The sequence below is a fragment of the Cygnus atratus genome, chromosome 2 (assembly GCF_013377495.2).
Source record: "Cygnus atratus isolate AKBS03 ecotype Queensland, Australia chromosome 2, CAtr_DNAZoo_HiC_assembly, whole genome shotgun sequence".
NCBI classification, from domain to species: domain Eukaryota; kingdom Metazoa; phylum Chordata; class Aves; order Anseriformes; family Anatidae; genus Cygnus; species Cygnus atratus.
In genome coordinates this window covers 116,398,053-116,420,157 of record NC_066363.1, presented here as the reverse complement: position 1 = coordinate 116,420,157, position 22,105 = coordinate 116,398,053, and the positions used below count along the sequence as shown (strand labels likewise).

At 39.8% G+C, this 22,105-nt stretch overlaps 1 protein-coding gene across 2 annotated transcripts in view; it reads right to left on the bottom strand.

Annotated features, from left to right (window-relative positions):
* The window catches only part of SPIDR (scaffold protein involved in DNA repair), a 201,775-nt gene that overhangs the window by 48,315 nt on the left and 131,355 nt on the right, over positions 1-22,105 (bottom strand). For both annotated transcript variants that reach the window (XM_035553156.2, XM_035553157.2), the window contains 2 exons: positions 21,399-21,609; positions 19,291-19,541 (listed from right to left, as the gene is read on the bottom strand). In XM_035553156.2, coding sequence (XP_035409049.1) covers positions 19,291-19,541; positions 21,399-21,609 — 462 coding nt within the window. The remainder of the gene's footprint in view (positions 1-19,290; positions 19,542-21,398; positions 21,610-22,105) is intronic.

The window sequence follows — 22,105 nt, the reverse complement described above, 5'->3', positions numbered from 1 at the left end:
ATAATCCTACCTGATTGCCACACCTTTTAAAATTACGTATAGTCTTTTGTTCCATGGTTCTCAGAATGTCAAGCAACATACGAAATGATAATCTGGACCTAAATAAAAGTATGCTAGTTAAAAATTCCTTATTTATTTACAGTGTGAAATGAATTGGTACTTCAAGTATTTGACTAGCAACATCTTTCTTCAGCATCTAAGCTAGACTATTTAAAAAGCCAACCCCAGACTATTCCCATGGCATGAAACAAGCTAATAGCAAACCAAAATTTTTCTTCACCTGTTTAAAACATTCACCAGACAGCTTTAAATACCACCAGAAATGCTTAATGTTGCTATTATTACACTAGCTGAAAGCAAGAAGGCAGCTGTAAGTCTTTATGGCAGGAAAAATTGAATTATAAGATTATATTTTTTTAGTATTTCCTTAATACAATTACCTGATTCTTGTATTTTGTCACTCTGTGAGTAGCATTGAGGATTGTTAGCATCATTACAAGAGATGGAAAGATGAAGAAAGAGAAAAGACCCTGACAGCGTAATGAACACTTTTTTGAGTTTAACAGCCCTGCACAATGAAGGGTTTGAGTTTTTTGTTTTAATGAGGGGAAGGATTACTCAAGCTTCATACAGGGGTCACTTCACCTTTCTTTCCCCTTCTCTCATAACATGTGTATACAGAGCTTAAATATGTTCTTTTAATTAAAAGAGTGTTTCTTCAGTTATTCATGGCTTTTTACTTTTGTTACTCATAGTTGGTCAGCGGTTTGTATCAACTTAAAGGAATAACATGGAAAGATGTGTTTTTAAAGTGAGGAAATCCCAACAACTCACAGAAATGAGCAATGAATGTGTGAACAACTTCTGAGTGAGTAGATGAGGGAACAAAAAGGAAGCAAGGTCAAACCTTGGGTCAATCCACCACGAAAAACTGCTATAGTGGGGTTTGACAGCCAAACCTTGCCAAGCAGAGCAAAACCGCAATGTCCAGTAGCTTTCCTGCCCCCAGCCCCATAAAGTAATAGATGGTTGCTCTCAACAAGCTGTGCATGTTTAAACATATAGTTTCTCCTCCCTCTCTTATTATCAGGTTAGAATTAGTGATTATCTGATGAATAAATTGTTACTCAATTACCACTTAACCCTATCCCCATCAATTAATCCTAAACACACCTTTCAAACCACAATTTAAAAAAAAAGTTAATCTCCTCCTCTTCTTTTCCCACATCTCCTTCCCCTCCTCCCTTTTCCACTCCCCCAAATTAAGATCCACTTCTCTTGTTTCAGACCCAAGAACCAGGAAGTCCTCTCTGCCTTTTCTATAGGGGATGAACAGGAGATGCTGGTCCCAAACCTACCTTCTGCAGAGAATACTCTGCTTTCACCTTTTGGAAAAGCCTGAGTGCTACAGGATTTCAGTTCTAGCAGAACTCCTCAAAAAGTGGCCCCACGTTGCTGCACGTCCCTTGACTCTCCTTACTCCTCCATTACTAGTTTTTTGGATTCTTTTTAATCTCTCAGCTCCTTTCAGAGAAGCAGTTCCTTAGTGCAACTCAGTTCATTTGTTCAGGAGAAAAAAATAAATCATTCACCCTCAATGAACAAACTGCTTTAGACATGAAACAGTCAAAACAAATAAAAATTCCTGAATAAAATTCTAATCACTATATTGCTGTATTCCACATGCTCTATAAATGGTATATATTGTATGCCATGTGCCAAAATGATTCATATACAGTGTCAACTTTTTTTTTTTTGTTCCCCATAATGTTTGGAATACCACACTACACAGGGTGCAAGAAGATAAGATCATTTATGTAAGCAAAATATGACCTTACAAGTGTGTAAATCCCTTATTTGCGTATGCAAGGGAAACAGCTGTGAGCACCAGTACTATTTGTATGTGCAGTTATTTGTTTTACATGCCACATCAATTCTGCAAACAATTGTGACTATTTAGCAAAACACATCTCTCTTTTTATTGTATAACACTGAACTGAGGAGAAAGATGAGACTTCAATGTTCATGGATAAATATTATACTGACTGCAAACTAATAAAGAAATCTCAAGTTTGTGCTTTAAGAACAGAAATCAATGGCTGACAAAGCATAAGAAAACTGATCCAAGAATCAGATCTGCAACAGGCTGTGCTGCTCTGAGAGAAAACATGGGTCTAGCAAGAATAAGCACACAGTTGATATAGACACATGTATGAATAATACATGAGACACATTCACAACCATTTGTGTTTTCTTTTATCCACTAGGCAAATATACATAAAACTTACTAAGCCTTCCTGCACTAGGAATCTGAAGGTGGCAAAGTCGAGTACTCTGAAACCAATGCATGACAGTCAGTTTCTTTTATATCCTTAAATTTCACTCTATGGGAAGTCTGGTTTTACATTTCTTTTGAGTATTTTGCACCTATGCTTCTCAATATGGTTAAAGAATATATATTTATACTAGCAAGGTCTATAGCTTGAACACAGTGTTACCATTCAAATTAGGGGTATCTGAGCTCCAATATAGGATAAGACTGGAAAGCTGTCAGCTCTGGCTCTGATTATATGTAAGTGTCATCCAACATTCTGCTTTACACATTTGGGAAGCATTATGTGATGCCCTGACAGAGGGAATAGCACCAATGTGATCTATCCCCTCATTTGGAGGATGGTTTGGGAAGAGCTTTACTTCAGCTGTCTCTCATCCTGACATATCTCCTGCCTCAGGTAGCATGAACCTCTTGGGTCGAAGGAGGAAAGTCTACCTCTTATCTCTCTGCCCCTTCTCCCTTTCCAACCCCAACTGTTTCCATGGTAGAGCCAGCTGTACTTGCTGCCAAAGAAAACAAGGCATTTTCCTACCTTGAGGGCATTCCCCTTTGAACATCAAAAGTCTATAGCAAACAATGGAGTTGAAAGAGCTTTGCAAATAAAAGGTCAGAAGATTTTTTTCATAGTGGAAAGTATCAGACTACCTAATAGGCAGGGATTGCTTTCAGCTCACGAACAACACTACACTTGCTTGCAAATACACTTTGTTTTGAGCTGAACTTGTCTTTGCTGTGATATTGCATGGTCCCAGTGATGTAACTCTAATTCATCCTCCCTCTAGCTATTTTATAATCACCTTAATTATCAGGTCTTAAAAATAATAGATTTTTGGTTCTTTGGGAAGGGAATGCACTTACATACGGTTAAAAGCAAGCAAACTGTAGGGTGTTCTGAAATAGCAGGTCACAAATTAAGCAGTATACAAAGTGGGGGAAAGGAGAAAGGGCATGTGATACGGGAGAGCCTCAGGGAGAAGAGCAGAGCATGTGATAAGCTGTTGATGGAATTGTGCTTAGTAGGCTCTAGCCAAAGGACAAATGAGCAATTCAGAGAGCCCTTGGCTGCCAGGAGCTACTGAACCCATATAGAGGCCTCTATGGAGAATTGGCAGGATGGGATTCAGCAACAGCAGGAGCCACATGTTCTCTGGGCTCCTGTTCCCTGAACGTGTGTATGCCCAGCCCTCTCCCAAGGGGCCACATTCCCTCACCCTGGCCATCCCACTCCCTTACGGCATCCTTGCCTCCCCCACAGGCACACTCCCCTGGTCTTCCCTCTCCCCTGCCTCTCAGAAATGGGGAGGCTGTCAAGAAGTCTGTGATAACAAGTGAGAACCCTGCTGCTGTAAGGATGGAGAACTCAGTCCCTAGGCCAACAATAGAAGATGGAAAGTAACTCAAAAAGCATTTAGCAGGAAGAAATCTGGAAAAGCTACAGCTGAACAACTTCGCTGCACTAACCCTGAGCTGAACTAAAACACCCTTCAGATGTACATCATAAAATAATTTTACTGTGGGTAATTAGCACAGTTTAAATGTGCACCCCAGATATTTTGCATTCATTTCCCTGTGCATTCTGCATGTCTGTAAGCCTGCAGCAAAGATGGAAACCACGATTCTTTGCATTTTTCTCAGTTGAGCTCAGCTGGGCAGTGAAGGTGGGGAGTGGTGGGGTATGAGCGGAAGGCTCTGAATTCTCAGGACAAATCATTACGTTGAAAATCAGAATTGTCATCATTTCACAATAAAAATGCCTTGCTTTGAATTTTCATTTATTTATTTATTTATTTCCCCACTCTACTGGAGACTTTAGCAGACACAAGCTGGCGTTTTAAAGTGTTGCTGAGCACTTTGCTCATTAAAAGAATTGACCCTACCCCATCTTTCACATATTACCATCCTGTCAACTCCCACAGGAAGCTGCCCAACAAGACCATCAAACTCACTCACTGCCTGCGGCTTCTCCCAGGATTTCAACACTTTTCTGCACATTCATCCTTGATCTACAGTGCTCAGTATGGGAACACTCCTCCAGTCTTACCTTCCTTTCTTCTCCTTCCCCATTTAGAAAAGCCTGGCCAGCTACCACTTTCTCCATGAGATGAAGAAAACCTATGAGTTTGACTAATTGCAAGAACACACTCAAATAAACTAGAGGATATACTGCTGGGAACAAAACATTGGAATTTTTAGATTTGCAATATGAGGGCTTGGAAAAATGGGACTTGACTTGTGGGAGAAGCTGGTAGTTAAAAGTCATTGATAACTGGGGATAAAAAAGGTAGTTTGAATATTTCACTGTTCACAACTGAAGCGACAGTTGGTTTACAGGCACCATAACTTAGATTTTAGCAGAGACCATCATCAATTAAGATTAGTCTGGAAGACGAAATACAGCTCAATATTTCCAAGTAGAAGTAGAAAGGAAAAACTATTATTGGTAAATTGCACCACATGAATAATAATGGAGATTTTTGTTCCCTCTTCTGCCATAATGTACATATGTTAATTAACAATGAAACATCTAGAAACCTTAATCAGGTTGGGGCACATGAGATATGCAGCAGTTTGCCTAGACTGCTCACATGCCTTAGTGTTAACAGAAATTTTAACAGATGACTGAAACAAATAAAGAAGTATGGGGGAAAACAATGGACCTGGTAAATAATCTACAGAAATTGGTGTTAACTTATTCTGCTGCCTCTTATCTTTATTAATGTTGTACTGTTTATGGATGGCTTTCTTTAACACACCAACAAAGTCTCCGATTCCAATATCTCATTAAAGCTCTCTCTTCTTCAGTTTTCATTTCATTTGTACATCTGTATCCCAAGAAAACTGTTTCACTTTTCTTAAGCAGGCAACACAATTATTTCTGAGATCTGAAATATATTAACATGACTTATGTATGTATATATATAAAGAGAGAGGGATAGAAAAGTTGCATCAAGCTGTTTTGCAAAGGGGCCAAGACAAAGGAGTTTTCTGGCAATTGCTCAGCACAAGGAGCAAGGTATATGTGAATAGATTAGATAAAATTAGTAGTTGTCAACCTAATACTGCCTTATGACAGAAATTGTAGCTTTATCTCTCTCCTATCCATGCCTCCCACATCATGTGCCTCATTAGGATGTTACAGAAAGAACACACAAGAAAAAGACCCTTCCCTTAGTTTAGCCACCAGAAAAAGTCAGGGGAAAAACTCCTGCCAGGCTTGGTCAAAGAGATTTAGTTTTGTTGCAGGGTATAATTATGTACTATCTTACACTATCATAGCATTTGAGGAGTGGGAAAATCTGTGCCATAAACAGGTACTCTGTCAGGGCCAACGGCATCCTGGCTAGATCAGGAATAGTGTAGCCAGCAGGAGCAGGGAGGTGATCGTACCCCTGTACTCGGCTCTGGTGAGGCCGCACCTCGAGTACTGTGTTCAGCTTTTGGGCCCCTCACTACAAGAAGGACATCAAGGCCCTGAAGCATGTCCAGAGAAGGGCTACGAAGCTGGTGAAGGGCCTGGAACACAAGTCCTGTGAGGAGCGGCTGAGGGAACTGGGGTTGTTTAGTCTGGGGAAGAGGAGGCTCAGGGGAGACCTCATTGCTCTCTACAACTACCTGAAAGGAAGGTTTGGGGAGCTGAGGGTCAGCCTCTTCTCACAGGTAACTAGTGATAGGACTAGAGGGAATGGCCTCGAGTTGCACCTGGGAAGGTTCAGGTTGGAAATGAGGAGACATTTCTTCTCAGAAAGAGCAGTCAGGCATTGGAACAGGTTGCCTAGGGAGGTGGTGGAGTCACCATCCCTGGGGGTGTTTAAGGAAAGGCTGGACCTGATGCTTAGGGACATGGTTCAGTGGGTGACATTGGTAGTAGGGTGATGGTTGGACCAGATGATCTTGGAGGTCTTTTCCAACCTTAATGATTCTATGTCTCCTTATCTCCAAACACATGGTGCTTGTATGCTTGAAAAATTATCAAGACCTTTAAATTAAAGAGAAGAGACAACTGCCTAAGGGAAGGGATTGGTCAGTCAACATATGGCTACGTTAAATGTATCTGTTTCAAATCAGACATCACAGAAGCATGGACTTTCAGAAAACACTAAAAACATCATTGCCATATGTTTGGAGGAAAAAGAGATTGCTTATTAAGCTACATAATCCTGTGTTAAGGTATCTAATATACCGATTTATGTCCATAATATTCAAAGCTAACAGCACGATGTATATTGTCCCAGCCATCTTTGTGGGAAAACTCTGTTGGATAAAACCGCTTTTCCTAATTCCCTACACTCCTCCAAGCAAGTTCTTGCACAGAGGTTTTAGTTCCAGTCACAAGAGCATAAGGAAAAAATGAGAAAGGACCCTGAATGGCTGAACAATCAATTCAAAACAACCCCAAGGGCCAGCACATGATGACACCACATACGTCATTTCAATGTACATAATAAAAACAGCTTATGAAGCCCTGAGAAGAATAGTAAATATGAACAAAAATGTTTTCTATCAGATGTCAATGAACAAATGTCTCCAGCAAATTTACTGAATAGCGCAAAACATTCCAGTAGAATTTTGTTGGTTTGCATTAGAAGGAAGAGTGTGAGTACATCAAAGCCCTACTTTGCCTGAGCAAGCAAATGATTATTCTGGCCTTCATAAGACTATCCAACATAGAAATCAGAATGAACTGAGCTTTGACCCACATTTGTAAAGGTAATACTGAGCCAGATCACAGAACACGCTCTGTAAGAAAATCTAGATGCTGCTGATATAAGAGGTTCCCACCTGTACTTCGAGGGTACAGCTGTAGGCACTGAACACATAATTCATGAGCTGCACTTCCACAGCCTCACAGGCCTTCCAGAGCTTGTCGCATTCTTTTCAAGTGGATCATTAAGGGTGGTGTACCTAAATGGATGGGTGGAGGAAATTTATCTGAACAGGAGATTAGAAGTGATTCAATTTTGGGAGATAACCTGATTTTTTGTCTTGGTAACAGACTATAGTTCAACTATGTGAGTTGACATTGGCATCTGGAGCTACTCAGCAGTTTCACATACAAGTATGTCGTGCAGATGAAAAAAAAATAGCATTATAAACCTTCTCTTTGTGAACCAAAAAGTATAATTTGACGACGATGATGGCTGATGTAATCAACTTTTTCTGTGAGAAGGCTAGGATGAATAAGGGAGACTAAAGTTATTTACAATTAATGTTTTGAAATCCCCTGGTCTCAAAGAGTTCACTACTAACAATCAGTGGGATAGTGATAAAGATAAGAAGAATGAAATTCGTGCTGAGAACATTTCAGGATGACCTAACCATCTTCTCTTGTATCTGTAAAACACACTACAAGCAGTGGCAGAAGACCTGTGAAGAGGAATAGCAATAATGGTCTTGAGAACAATCTACCTTCCTTCCTCAGGAGAAGAAAACCTGAAGGAGGCCAGTCCTTAAAAAAGTCTGCAGTTCCAAAGCTTTAACTATTCAAGTGACTAAAGTATCTGTAAGAAAGCAATATGCTCATTCTCCACCCTTTACAGAAATGCAAACCAGAGGATAAACAAAATTTTGTAGTTCTTTAGGTGCCTCTGCTGCTGCCTGAACAAGCAGAGTTGCTGGAATTGCTTGGAATCGCTGACTGACCAGGAAAGGAAAGTGTCATATTGATGCTAATACCAGAGAGACCATGGCGCTTGCCATACTGGAGCTCTAAAACCAGCATTTCTTGTGCCTTCCTCATTCTCTGTTTTGCAGCTGCTTTTGTTATTTATTTTTAAACACCCTTCTGACTAACTATCCTCCAAAAAAAAAAATAAATGCAAGAACTGGGGGAAACCAGAGAAGGATTGCTGAGCCATCAATTCTTCTGGGCCAAACCCTTAGGTCCAATTCATCCTATGATGCTGCCAGCCGCTTACATCATTCATAGCAAAAAAAATAGCAGTCCAAACTAGTGTATTCGAGACTTGCAGGAATATTGCTTATTCCCAGCTCATCCTAAAAGCTGAACTGAAAATACTTTCTGTGGCTATGTAGTTATAAAATATTATTTTCAAAACAATAGCTTTTAAGCAAGCCATTTAAAGATGCAAATCTTATGATTTGCTATGCTAAAAGTTTTAGCATAAAATCCCCTTGAATCCTAGAAGGTTTGCTCATTAAAAAGGTGCACGCTGTTCTAATATATATCTCATGTCAGCACAAACAGCCTGCATGTAAACACACAGCCGTGAGTACCATGAGTAACAACTCTGTTTCCATCAGAAGCCCTTTATCCTGCGTAAGAGGTCTGCATGCTAATAGATGTCCTAGGCTAACGTTAACTAGCTACAGCTGGCTCACGGCTATAAAAAGCATTAATGAAAACATAAATACTAACTTCTCCGCTTCCCTCAGCCCGTACGTCAGGGCTGCGCAAAGGCACCACTTTCCAAGCGGTCTGTGTGAATGAACTGGCTGCTCTGAACCAGCTTGCTCTGGTTCTCCAAAGTTTGTTTACTGAACAGCGTGTGCAGAGAGAGACACACTGAGCATGGGGGCTGCAGGGGGGGAGATGAACCACGGGCCGCCTGGCTCACCCAGCGAGTCCGCCCTCGACCCAGAGCCACCGGCTTCTGGTGACGGCTCGAATAAGGGCAGGAAATATCTATTAACCGAGGAACTGAACTACGGACATGCGAACGTCAGGCTGCACCGAAGCCGAGCACGGTCCGATTCTTCCTGTCTATCGCTTGGCTTTGCTGGAATATCACTTTGCTTTGCTGTAATGTTGCTAGGCGTTTTGTTATAATAAACACTGCTTGCAGTGACATATGCAGATCAGAGAACGTCAGAGCCCCCTGCGCTCCAGAAACTTAATGCATGATTTGTATTGTGCCAAATATAAAAGCAAATTGCAGAAATAGACTCAGATTTATCAAGTATATACACAGAAAAGACATCTATTCCTGGTCAATGGGAAAGAGGATGCATGCAACTCCAGGGTTACAAATTTAGACAGAAACATCAGGATAACAAAGCGCTCCAATGCTCAGCAATTTTTATCCAGCCAGGCTGCACATACACTCTTGTCTGTTCTTTGCCTATCAGACTGTTTATGTGCTATTTTTAAATGGTTAATTTTGTCCTGAAACCAGTTGCTTTTCCACTGTCAGCTCCTATGCACTTCATTATGTGTATTTTCCTTTTTTGTCAGATTTATTTTGCATTTCAAAATACTGGGTACCTTAAAAATTCAGCTCCACAAATCCCACCAATAAGTAAGAATCATAGCTAGCTTTATTTCTTTTTAATTTTTATAAATTAAATTATTTATATATAAGGCTGAACAGGAAATTTTGTGTTCCTCACCCTAAAGACGTGCAAAAGTACATTTGAAAAGCAAATGTTATTTCCAAATATCATAATTCCTCGTTCTCATGATTTTGTCCAATGCATGTGTTGCCCAAACAGCAACTCTAGCCACGTGGGTCACCTCCAAATCTAGCTTCCAAAGATTTGAGAACTTGACAGGGGTTAGAACTCAGGTTAGAACAGAATCTATTTGTCTATGCAGGAGCTTCCTAAATCTAACACACAGATGTACCAAACACGCTATCTGACATGGTGTAAACCTTTGGAAGCATTTACAAATTTGGCTTTGACTTCTCCCCCTTCTCAGCGTGTATATCCTGATTTCCAAGTCACTTCTTTCAAATCCACGACACTCTGTTAACTGTAGCGGAGTTCCTCTCCACTTCCACTGTTGAAGTGAAAACAGTCTGACAGCTGCCAAATTTTCCAACTTAAAATGCCTGTTTTCTCAGAATATTATTGCTACAATTCTCGCCCAAACCCTGGCAGTCCAAATGTGGATGCTGAGTCGGATACACAGGACCATCAAAGTATATATAGATGAGCTCCTACCACAGATATTCTTAATAATTACTAGGCAGCCCAGGCTGCAGCAAGAAGCTTTGGCAGTGTTCACCTCCGTTGTACAGGAAATACGCACATAGAATTAAATAGAAAATATCAAAGAATAAAATATATATTTTTGCAAAGATTAGGCACGGAATGTTTTTGTTAACAAGCTCTTTCACTACTTATTTATGTTGATATGATCAGTTTATAGCTGTATATTGAAGGTGTGACATAACTTGTTCCAATCAAATTCATTTCCTTGCACATTTTTCCTCATGTCAAGCGGAATTTACAAATTTTGGCGTTTGCTCAGAGGCAGGGAAAAATACATAAACCCGTCATTGTAGGACAAAGACAAAAACATCTGTAACTGTTGTGGCTAGATCATATTTAAGTTCAACAAGGTGGGAACTTGCTGCCGCAGAGAGCTAATACACAGCAGGAACTACGTAGGCTCAACGGAAATTAATGGGCAGAAAGAAAGGTAACTCACACAAATGGTATCTCAGCGACCTTATGACCACTCTCACATTCCCCATATGAGGGCCTCAACTCCGTGTATTACTTCCCTCTCCAGCTACCCACCATGTACTGCCTTGCCTGGGACTCTCATTCCATGATCCCAACTGCTTTTCCCATCTCTCAGTGAAACTGGAGGTGAAAGTGCAAGTCCAACACCATCTCTTATCCATCTCACTAATACTGTGTCCTTTGCTGTTCCCCTGGTAGTTTACTCAAATGGAAGCAAGCATCTCCTTGCTGGTGCAGTTCCTTTAGCAGGTAGTGGATTGGGACCACAACTGCACAGCTGTGGAAGGGACTGTCAGGCTGGCACTCATAAGTAGTTGTCCTTGGTCTAAACTACTTGAGAAACCACTGAAAAATATCAAATCATTTCATACTTTCATAATAATTTCCTTAAAGCCATCTTTCTAGGTGCAGGAGAAGACAAGACGAGATCATGCAGTGACAGCACAGGTTCCCAGTGCAAAATCGCAGCACAAATACATGGGAAGTAAAAAAGCTGTAGGGACTTCACTGCATCTTGCACTGCAACTTCGCTCCTACCTGCTCTCTACATTTGTGCATACATGAAATACAGAGGATAACTTCCTGGGCAGAGGACCAAGCATGGAAACAGGGAGAGATTGCCTGCTGCTTTCATTTCCACCTTTGCCTCCTTCTGTCCACTGCTGCAGCTCCAAGAAAGGCTGTGGGGAGCAATCGATATCCTCACCCCGTGTTCAGGCGGCTGTATGAAGTCAGCTTTCAGACGCCCCTGCACCTCTAGTCACATGGATCAGCAAACGCCTCTGAACTGGAGGAAGCAGCTGCACAAAGCTATTTACAGTTGGCTAGTGGTCACTGCCTGATGGGTCAGATTAGCACCTCCAGAAGGGCAGGAGCTGGAACTGCTGCTGTGAGACCCTTCTCAGTGCCTGGCATACCACCGAAAGTAAATGTACCAGAGCTGGAAGCCACTCATACAGAGGAATAGTTTTTAAAATACGTATACAAAATCCTGTTATCACATGACACTGAATGAAACACTGCAAGCATGACTAAAAATTACACTTTGCAACTTCATAATATCATTCTCGGTCCATTTAAGTGTAAAACTTCTCTGAAATATATTTTGCGGTGAGTTCTAGCTTTGATCACTTCTATAGCAGGTTGTCCAGAGGATCTCACGCTGCAGCCAAACAGGGGCCTCAAATCAAGCATCTGAATTCAGTGAGTTACAAAACCTTCTCAAATATGTATCAGGCAGTTTGTATCAGGTGAATCTTTTTTTTTTTTTTTTTGGTTACTACAGGGTGACAGTTACAAAAATAACAATCTCTTAAGCACCGTACCATTCACGCCTTTGCATCACAAATTCATCCCAGGCTCATAACTCTTCTCATCTGAGGAGTATGTTCTCCAGACTTTGCAAAGCTCTCTTTAGCAAAAGACAGAGATGATGTATTAACTGCAGTGAGCTGGAACATTTCAGTGCAGTTTGTACGGATCCCTACCCAGTGCGACAGGGCTGACTTTCTCTGGCTGAGAAATGGAACAAGAATAGCAGGCATTGCAGCCAGTCACAACCTGAAATAGACTGGCACGTGAGATAACACTTAAGTGTTTCCAACGTTTATAAGATACATCCCAGTTTTAAACCACAATGCTTACTGAAAGAATTAAGATGGTCACCTCTGAAGATCTTTATTTTTTGTATTCTATAAATAAGTGCATAAAAGCTTATGATACAGACGTACAGGCCTATGTCCCAGTAATATTCAGCCCTTTCAAAGTCTTTCTTTTCTGAATTGCGTGCCCATTATTTCAAAACCACACTGGAGAATGTATTCCTAGCTCTGTCATCCTTGGGACAAGACACCTCCTTCTTCCCAAAAGAGCGCAATTATGTTTGTAAACATCTTTCCAAGGAACACCCATTTTTTATATCCAAATTGAAGCTTTTTCAAAGATGATGACAAATAATTATTCCTGAGAATCTTCCTTTTCAGAAACGTGCTGTTATGTTAAATCTTTGCACACTTGCTGATCTATACAGGTACTTAAGTTTGTGCACAAAAAGTGTTTATGTGCCCAGGTTGCACAGAAATTACATGCAATATTTGGGTGGTTTAGATTTCTTTCTCAACTGTTAGCTCAACATGTGTCCATCTAGGTATTTTTAACATTTATCACTGCTCATGGCTCTTGCCTTCTGTACCATGGTAGCAGGAAAACAAATTCCAGAGACACAATCTGGCTTTTATAAAAGTTTTGGAGAGCTCCAACATGACTTTAACACTTCCTCCCAGTCAGGACTGAAGTCATGTATTCAGTGAAAGGTAGGGGTGTAAAACACACGTGGATGATTTCTGCTCTCAGTTCTGTCAACTGCATAACTTTCAGAGATACAAAAATTCAAGGGGAAGAAAGGTCAAAAACAAGGGAAAGATTCCATACCTTTTACGTAGGCCATCTTAGAATAATTCTTGACAAATAACAGGTGCTGGAAAATTACTATTCCTGGTTTAAACCAGACAATGTACAACAGCACATACCCTGATTGTGGCTGTGGGGCTGGAAAATTACCTTTTCAAATCGTTCACTTTCTACTCCCTAAGTTGGCCTCCACCGTAGGATAACATATGGAGGACACCGCTCTTCCCATTGCCCCCAATTGCACCTCCCTCCAAAATGGTTGGTTACGTGGGTTCAGGAAATGAGGTGTTCAGGTACAGTAAAGTCTCCGCAGCTTTCCAAAGCACTGTATGCAATCAGATGCGGGAGGAGTGAAAAGGAATGGTTACAAGGTAAGCAGTAGTGAATATGCAACTCTGCATAATGATGCTTCCACGCTATTTATCTGTCTCTCTTATTATTTACATATCTCTGCAATTTCTCTACCATGAGGAACACATCATTAAGTAGAGCTACTCCTCCTTCTTGGCCAACAGAAGACTCTTTGATGGGAAGAGGAGGGTTCTGTCATCTCTGAACATATGGACATTTTACTGAACAGCCAAAGCACTTGATTATGAAGGAGTTAGAAACTAGCAACCAGTGTCTACATTTTGCTAGATGGATACAAAAGCATGCACACAGCATTCGTTGGCTATCTGACAGTCGATTTCTCTTCCTGCCCATTTTTTTTCTGAAGAGACTGAATCTGTGTCACACTGGTGGTCCATACTGGCTACTGTCTTCTTGAGACTCTTTTCAGCAACTTAACTGCTGCCCTGACATATTTTAGAATAATTGCAAATTATTTAATTGCAGATTCCCAGTGCAGTGCTGAAAAACAGTGGTATGTGTTGGGGGGGGGGGTCCTTTTTTTTTCCTTTGTACAGAGTATATCAGATAACAGTGCTTTCACCTTGCCCTTGGACAGAATAAGATTATGTAAATATTTAGCACTGAAAAATAAACGGCAATGTCAAATTAACAAATTGTTGTACTACAGTGGCACTGGAAGAAGCCCAAGTTCCATCTATCCATCTGCAGCACCGGCAGCAGGGAAAACAGACTTTCAGGGCTATCTGGGCAACAGCACAGGGAATCCACAGTGTTAAATATACAATACAGGTTGATGTCTCAGCAAGACACCATGATACCAGCGTTGTTTTTCCAACAGTCTTTAGTCTTTACTCTCTGCTTTGGTGGCTTTAGTTTGAGAATTACAAAAAGAGCAGGGTGGAGGAAAGAGGGAATAATCCAAGTGTCAGGGAGTCTTAACCGTGCTTAAACAAACAAACAAAAAACAGAACAAAAAAAAAAACTTCAAAGCAAAAACAGGTTACTAGACCTTGAACCACAGCTGTTACCAGAACTATTACAAGCCTGTCAAGTAGCAATTAGACTACTTTGCAAGAATATTAAAAGAACATCTTTACTTCTGGGAAGGATCTGAAAAGGGGAAATCAGAGAAAACTTCTAGCTTATGGAGTACTCTCTACTGCACTTCGGTTACTTATTTCCTGTTTATTTCCCACTTGAAAAATCACATCCCAGAAACATAATGTAATTTTAAAAAACTTGCATTTATGACCATTCCATTTAAAATGTTTTCTTGAGGGGAAAAAAAAAAAACAGGACAAAAAAAAAAAAACAAATGGAATGCTGTAAACAGATTTAAGTCAGCCACAAAAAACACTCTGACAGATGTTAGCATCTGTGAACATGGATCTTTCATGACAGTCCTTTCCAATCTGGGCCCTTTTCAAATTAAAAAAAAAAAAAAAAAAAAAAAGTGGAAGCCTTAAGTGTGCTTTACAAAATTTAAGCTAGGCTTTCCATCCCAGAAGGGTGGCTTTTCAATATGGTCTACCTACTTGAAATGCTACTTGCAGCACTTGATGCTCAACTTTTATTTGCGCACGCTGCCAGACAGGTTAACACGCTGCCTACACCTGTGTTAAGATAAACAGCAAAGATTAGATGAAGAGAGGAAAAAGGAAATCCAACTTTGAAAAGGGTTAGTTTTACAGGATTACACTTTGCCAATAAGGCAGTTTTAAACAGAATTATATAAGAACAGACTACATAGAAACTTGCAACAACTTCCTAGAGCATATAATGAATCCCAGCAACTGACTGCAATGTTTCCACTCAAAAAGAGAAATGTTACTTTCCCCACACTTCTGTTTCTTTCAGCCACTCAAACAAATGCTTGGCTCTTCTACATATTTTGCTCCCCAAGGGTCCTGCTTGCACAGTAGCTGGCCTTTCTGTTTCTGTAAGATTTGGCAAATTGAAAACAAAATATAGAGTAAAACCGAAAGAACTATTGATGGGTCGTGGATAGAAGCTGTTTACATTATTTTTTAAACTAAATGCATTGTCTTTCTTTTGTTCTTGGAATAGAAACTCATTGTAGGCTAGAGTGCTAGCATTCAGGTGGGAAGTAGGTCAAAACATATGCCAAGAGAAGCGAGTGGAAAATTTCTTTACTCACCCACAAAGATTTTAAAATCTGGATTCACAGCTATAGCTAGCATTGTTTTATTTTAGAAGTGCTTAGCTTTTCCTTCTTACTAGACAACACCCTTTTCTGTCCAGCTTCCTAACCCAAACTTTGTGAGTGCTCTGACCAGTCTGACTGCCTCCTAGTCCTAAAAATGCATCTATTTTAGTTTCACCAACTATCACACAATGATCTCTGTCCTTTAAGGAATAAAACTGACCAGCTCTATTTTTTACTGAACTCACGTGGCCCACTCAAAACAAACAGATACTGGCTAAGAGCAAAATCCAAATTATACACTGCTTTATCCCAGGAACACAAAGTACAAGGCCGACACAGTGAGTCAGACACCTCAACGCCAGAAAGCTCCTCAGGTTAACAGGATTCTCCCTGGGATTCGTTGTACGCAGTCAGGCCTTTCTCAGAAAGTCAAAATAATCGGTTTTAGACAAATATGTGTTGTATCATTTGGAAAAGTATCTCTCTCATCAGAAGGGAAAAAGGCAGCAAAAAGTATGCCAGGAATGCTGGAAAGGGGCAGACAGTCATAGCAAGTCATATTTCACCCCCCCCCCAAGTCCTTAAACATGAAAAGTCCATTTGCGAGAACAGCTAATTACTGGGGGGGAAGGCGAATGATTCAACAATAACATGGGGAATGTGAGAACAATTTAAGTATGACAGAAGGCAGAGAACTTTTCAGTCTCTGTAATGGTTTCCCAGTGTCCTATGAAAATGCTGAGATACTTCAGCTGAACAGACTTGAAGTCTTACCACAGTAGTGATTTAATGTCTGACTTAAAGGCTTACCCCTTTTGTCCATCACTAAAAGGCAGTATCCTATATATTTATCTTTACGAACAACAACAGCTAGATATGTATAAGGCACTACCAGAATTTCTGCTTTACCCATTTGAGTTTTAAGCAATTCAACGAATCAGTTTAAACACCAAAAACGTAAGTTTCTCCCACAATTTGCCAGACTCTTTCTAGAAACACCACTTTCCCTATTCTACATTTCACTTCATGCCTCTGTTCATCTGTTTTCAATTCTTCCTGTAGCAACAATTTCTAAGTTATAGTGGAGTGCTACAAGAGAAGACATACAATAAAACAGCCTACAATGCAAGTCAAGTAACTACTCATCCACCTTGATATTTAATTAGAAACTGTTGTTTACAAAACAATGAACTATCTAATCCACCTGGCCTTGTAAAATACAAACACTGCTTTCATGGCAGTTCTACTTTATAAAAAGAATTTCAGGAAGAAGAAAAAGAAGGTCTTCTTTACAAAAGAATGGGCCATCAGTTGGTTCAAAGGACTGCCAGAGGGCGTTGGACCCTTTAGCTCACTATCAGGTGACAGACACACATTTTTGATAGAGGAGAAAGGTCTCATGTGGATGCTTATCAGCCATGAAAACAGCAGCTGATAAAGCAATGTGAGGTGTTCTCCATTCTTCACTCTTTAAAAGAAGTGTTCGTTCTCCACCTTTCAAAAAAGGAAGGGGGTTGATTCCTCTCTTCAGGGTACATGGATCCAAGACAAGTCTGATAGCTGTGAATGACAGCCACCAAGCTCCTCTTTGAACTAGAACACCTACGAAATTTGAGGAACTTCCAAGAGGCCAGTTCAACAACTACACGTGGGAATACCCAGCTACAGCATGAACTCATAAGCAAGGAGTCTCATTTTTATTTTATTTCAAATTCAAGCTTGACATAAGTGCAATCTGAGATTTCTGTTTTGTTTAACCCCATTCCTGTGAAGGGTGTGGATTCAGGCAGGTTAACTACCTGAAACTGTGTGAGCAAGTTAAGTATATTTTTCATTGGAAGTTGAAAAGCAATTATGGAGCTCTATCATTGGAGCCGTGCTAGAATTGACCGGCATCAAAAAATCAGCTCAAATAAGAGACTGTCAACTGCCCTGACTTTTGATCACATGTAGCCCTCTGGAAGAAAATCTGCACAGAGGAAGGTTGTCCTCAAAATCACAGATTGATGTGGGGCTGATCAAGTTCTTTGCTTCTCACTTTTTTGTTTGGTTTTAGTATGTGCAGTAGCAAGAATGAATTAAATATAAAGCAATGACTTCACACAACAAGATGTACCAATTACTTTCTAAAAATAATGCAAGTTAAGCACAATATATTATACGTAAATGAGCTTTTACAAAATATTAGGATCAAAGCTGTTGACAATTACATTTCTGTGAGTGATGACTGAATATGTATTTTAGGAGAGAGCAATCTTCCTAAATTCCTCCTGGAATGAGGAATGAGTGCTGTAAATTATACAGTGGCTTACAAGGTAGCAAGAATTTGGGAGAATTCCAGTATTTCAAAAAACCAAGAAGGACCTGCAAGAATGGTACTATCACCAGCAGGGTAGCTTAGAGGAACTGAAATTCTTCAAAGCTTTGAAGAACTTCTTCAACACCTATTCCTAACTACATCTGGTGAGTTTTCAATGGGATCTTTTAAACTAATTGTGTATCTCCATTCAAGTCCTAAACTCTGCAGGTAGAGAGATCTCTTAATGCCCTGAAAGACTGTACTTAGCAGCTTAACATAAGCTCTGCCACTCCAGCTTGCTTTAATAAACTTCCTCAGTTAAAACAAAATTGAATGCATCTGTCTCATAGAATTTTAACCCATCAGAAACCAAAAGTTAGTGCAAAACCTGAAGGAAGGAAATTAAATAATAGACACAGCAATCTTAGATACAGTTGCTGAAAAAGGCTTGGAAATCAGTCTTTGGTCTGAAACCTTGAGGATCATAAAAGGAAGTTTGGTACTGAGCAGAAGGGAAAACTGTGCCTGGCATATCTTTTGTACTGAAGAAAACAAGGGCCCATTTTTGATTACCTACACGGAAAGGGGATCAGCATCAAGACACAAATATTAAAATAGAAGACACCAAGAACATTGGTCTAAAGCTGTGTGCTCTGTGGGTTTTCCGTATAAGATTTCTGCATTGGTGTTAATGTTTTGACACCAGATCACTTTTTACTACAGAGTAGTTGACCTGCTGTGACCTCCAGATTTCCAGAAGTCACCAGGAGTATTTTTCTGTGGCTTCACAATGGCAGTTTGCATATGTGCACCTGTTTCTCCAGTGACATCTGTGAAAAATCCCCATTTTAAAAAAGCCTTTCATTTTACCATCTCTTCCTATATCTCTCTTCTGTTCCAAAAGACCACTCTAGGAGCATAATTTACAGTAGAGCACACAGGAGACTGAAATAGGTAAAATAGAAGTGGTTGATGTAACAGTTAGTCTGTGAATCTCAAGAAAGCATATAGGATGTCCATGATCATCACTGGTTCACATTAATTCATCTTCCTTTCATCTGTTGATGCAACCCATGAACTACGGACAGACCCTTCCCTCTTCTGGGCAGCATTACTTCTATTTCATGCTACACCTATTAAAAGCATGCCCCATGACTGTCGAGAAACCTGCACCTTGCTGAATGTGCACACGCCTGAAAGCTGAGGACTACGAATGACAATTCAAAACTCTCTCCTCTTTGGTTTCTCACACATTACAGGCTTACTAGGAAAGCTCCCATGCATCTTATTACTTACCTAACATTTAGTGGATCTGGATTTATGATAGGTGTTGCACAGACAGGTTTGTTTCCTTGAATCTGGCTTCTGAAACCTTCTCTTGCAGGCAAACAGTACACTCTTTGGATAACGACTCGTACCTGGACTTCTCTCCATCCCACTGCTCCTTGGCTTTCCACCATTTCAAGCAGCGAATCATTAACAGCACTCAGTGCTACAGGATGCTCTTTGGAATCACAGTTTTTATGGATTTGTGGAGCACAAGCAACCTGGTGAAGGCAAACCCATTAACAGAAATGTTTAGTGGGATGTTGAAATTTTGTAGTGCTAGAAAGTACAAACATGAAAAATCACTGCAAGAAGTGAAAAATCAGTTTCAAAATACTTACTGCACATTAACTAACTTACAGAAGACCAATGGCCCACATTTATTACGGATTTTTAATAAACACTCAAAAGAGTTCAGCACACAGCGCTCTCCTGTGTTTAACTGGTGCTCTGGACTGAACTAATTAAATCCATGAGAGATCAGGATGACAGCAGGAGGAAAATAGAACTGATACTGGTATTTACAATTCTTCCCCTTGAACTGAGTTTCATTTTTACTTCAACGTTCTGTTTCTTCCTTTTCTAATGCAGAGGTAAAATCTGTCTTAATGCTTACTGACTTTCACATTAATGTGAAAATGAACAGGTGTCTACTTTTGCAGGACAGGATTTTAGTCCTCAGACCTAGTAAATTCAATGTAAAATGTTTCAATTAAAAAAATAGATGACTAATGAAAAGTACAAAACCTTAATCTAAAGGTGTAAACCTTAATCTATTCTTTAGCTACTTCCCAAACATATTTCATAAATAAAATCATCCAAACTTCCAAAATACATTTTATTAATAAAAATATGCAACATTTTACCTCAGTTTAAATGAGTAGTTTAATTAATTTTCATTTTAAAATAAATCTTTCTTTTTTGGAAAAAAAAATCATAAGTATAGCCTAACATTTTCTATATATAGGCTCCTTCCCAGCACGAGCCAAACTTCTATTTTCAAACTGAAACCTCTTTTTTTTTTTTTTAAGCTGGTTGCAATGAAATGTTTTTAAAGTACTACAAACTTCACTATAAGTACTACCTACCAGTAGAGAAGCAAATTTACAGTATTTGTAAAAAAATGCTGGTTTGATAATAAGGTTTGTCTATGAAGCACTTGCAACAAAACTTGACTACTGAGTTTTAAGTTAGATGGTTTTGTTAGGAAGTATTAGGGGAACAAAGAAATTGTTCTGGTTTCCACATACCATAGTAGAAGCTTTTTACCAGGTAGAGTTTTAGCAAGAAATTGGATTAGGATTTGTTTTATAGAACTTTTTAATTCCCAGGCCTTTAAGTAGAATTATATTTAAGGCAAATACAAAATACTGACACTCAGAGATGTTCATCAAACTCTTGGAGCCAAACTTCTCACATGTTAAGAATGAGTTTTGGGTGGACAAGAAGAAAAAACTTTAAGTCTTACTTTCTGAAATTGCTATCATAAACTAAGAGAAAGCCAAATCCCTTGAAATACACCTCAGCTTGTACAACAGCTAGAGACATGTAGACTCAGTAGTTATTTGGATGCAAATGAAATCACAACAGGAAAGAAAACAAATTGCAGAGGGGCTGGAAAGGAGGATACTGTCACCAACTGATGTGTGAAATAAAGGACAGGACTGACAAAGAAATGAGTTAAGAAACATGAGTGGAAAAGGGAATATTTATTAAAAATAATATCTTAGTAGCTATTATCTTAACAGGAAATTGATTTTATTTCAAATAATGCTTGGCTACTCAGCCATAAGGAATAAAAGAAAAATAAATGAAAAAAACAAGCTACGATCACTGTTTAACACAGTAGTGAGACTTCAGCAAAATAACCTCTCAGCAGTTCAGCATTTGGATGGGCCAGAAGCATCTGCTATGAAAATATTATTAAAACAAACACCACATATTATTCAGCCCTGGCTAAATGAAAGCGGAAACTGAACAGGTTAGTAATTTAGGATTTTTGTTTTTGTTAGGATTTCCAACCATCTGCTCACCAACTCTTACATGAAGCACTAAACTCTGAACCAAATGAACCTTACCTGGTTATCTGGAGATTCCTGGGATTGCTCATTATCAAGGTCATCTAGTTTGAACGTTTGTGCCAAAGATACAATATTCTTTCTAATAAGCATCTTTGTAGGAGCCTGTGTCTTCTTGCTTGTTTCCAAGTGTTCATTGAGTAGCACCTTTTGACTGAAATATGTATTCATGATAATAGGAACATCTGAATTCTTGAGAAGTAGTTTTTGCCTGGAAAAAAATATATAACCAGCATCAAATCCATTGCAAGTTAAGCTACAGATAAACACACTAGTTTAAGATACGTGGAGTATTTCTCTCCCCTTTGTTCTGTAGTTATCACTAAAACACAAAGTGCGTTATCCAAATTGCAAATAAGCACCTCATAGATACATTCAGCTGGGATCAGTCCTATCAGCCCAGGCACAGCTCCGTGCCCTGCTGCATCTAGCCACAGCGTACACCTGGAGCAGGCTGGGCTGACAAGCCCCACGAACCCTATCTGGCTTCACTCAAACACTGCTTGGTATCTCAGCTGTGTCACTGCAGAAGCAAGAGCACCAAGGACGCCTGTCTACGGTTTCTGAGGTAAAGGAAGATGATTCCTTCTGTTCTGGAGGAGCTCAGAGAGCTGGCTCTGCTGAACCCAGCCTGGCCCCTTCAGAGCGGGATGTCCCTTTGCTCAGTGCTTCCCATGGAGCAGAATCCATGCTCATCGCAGCCAGTG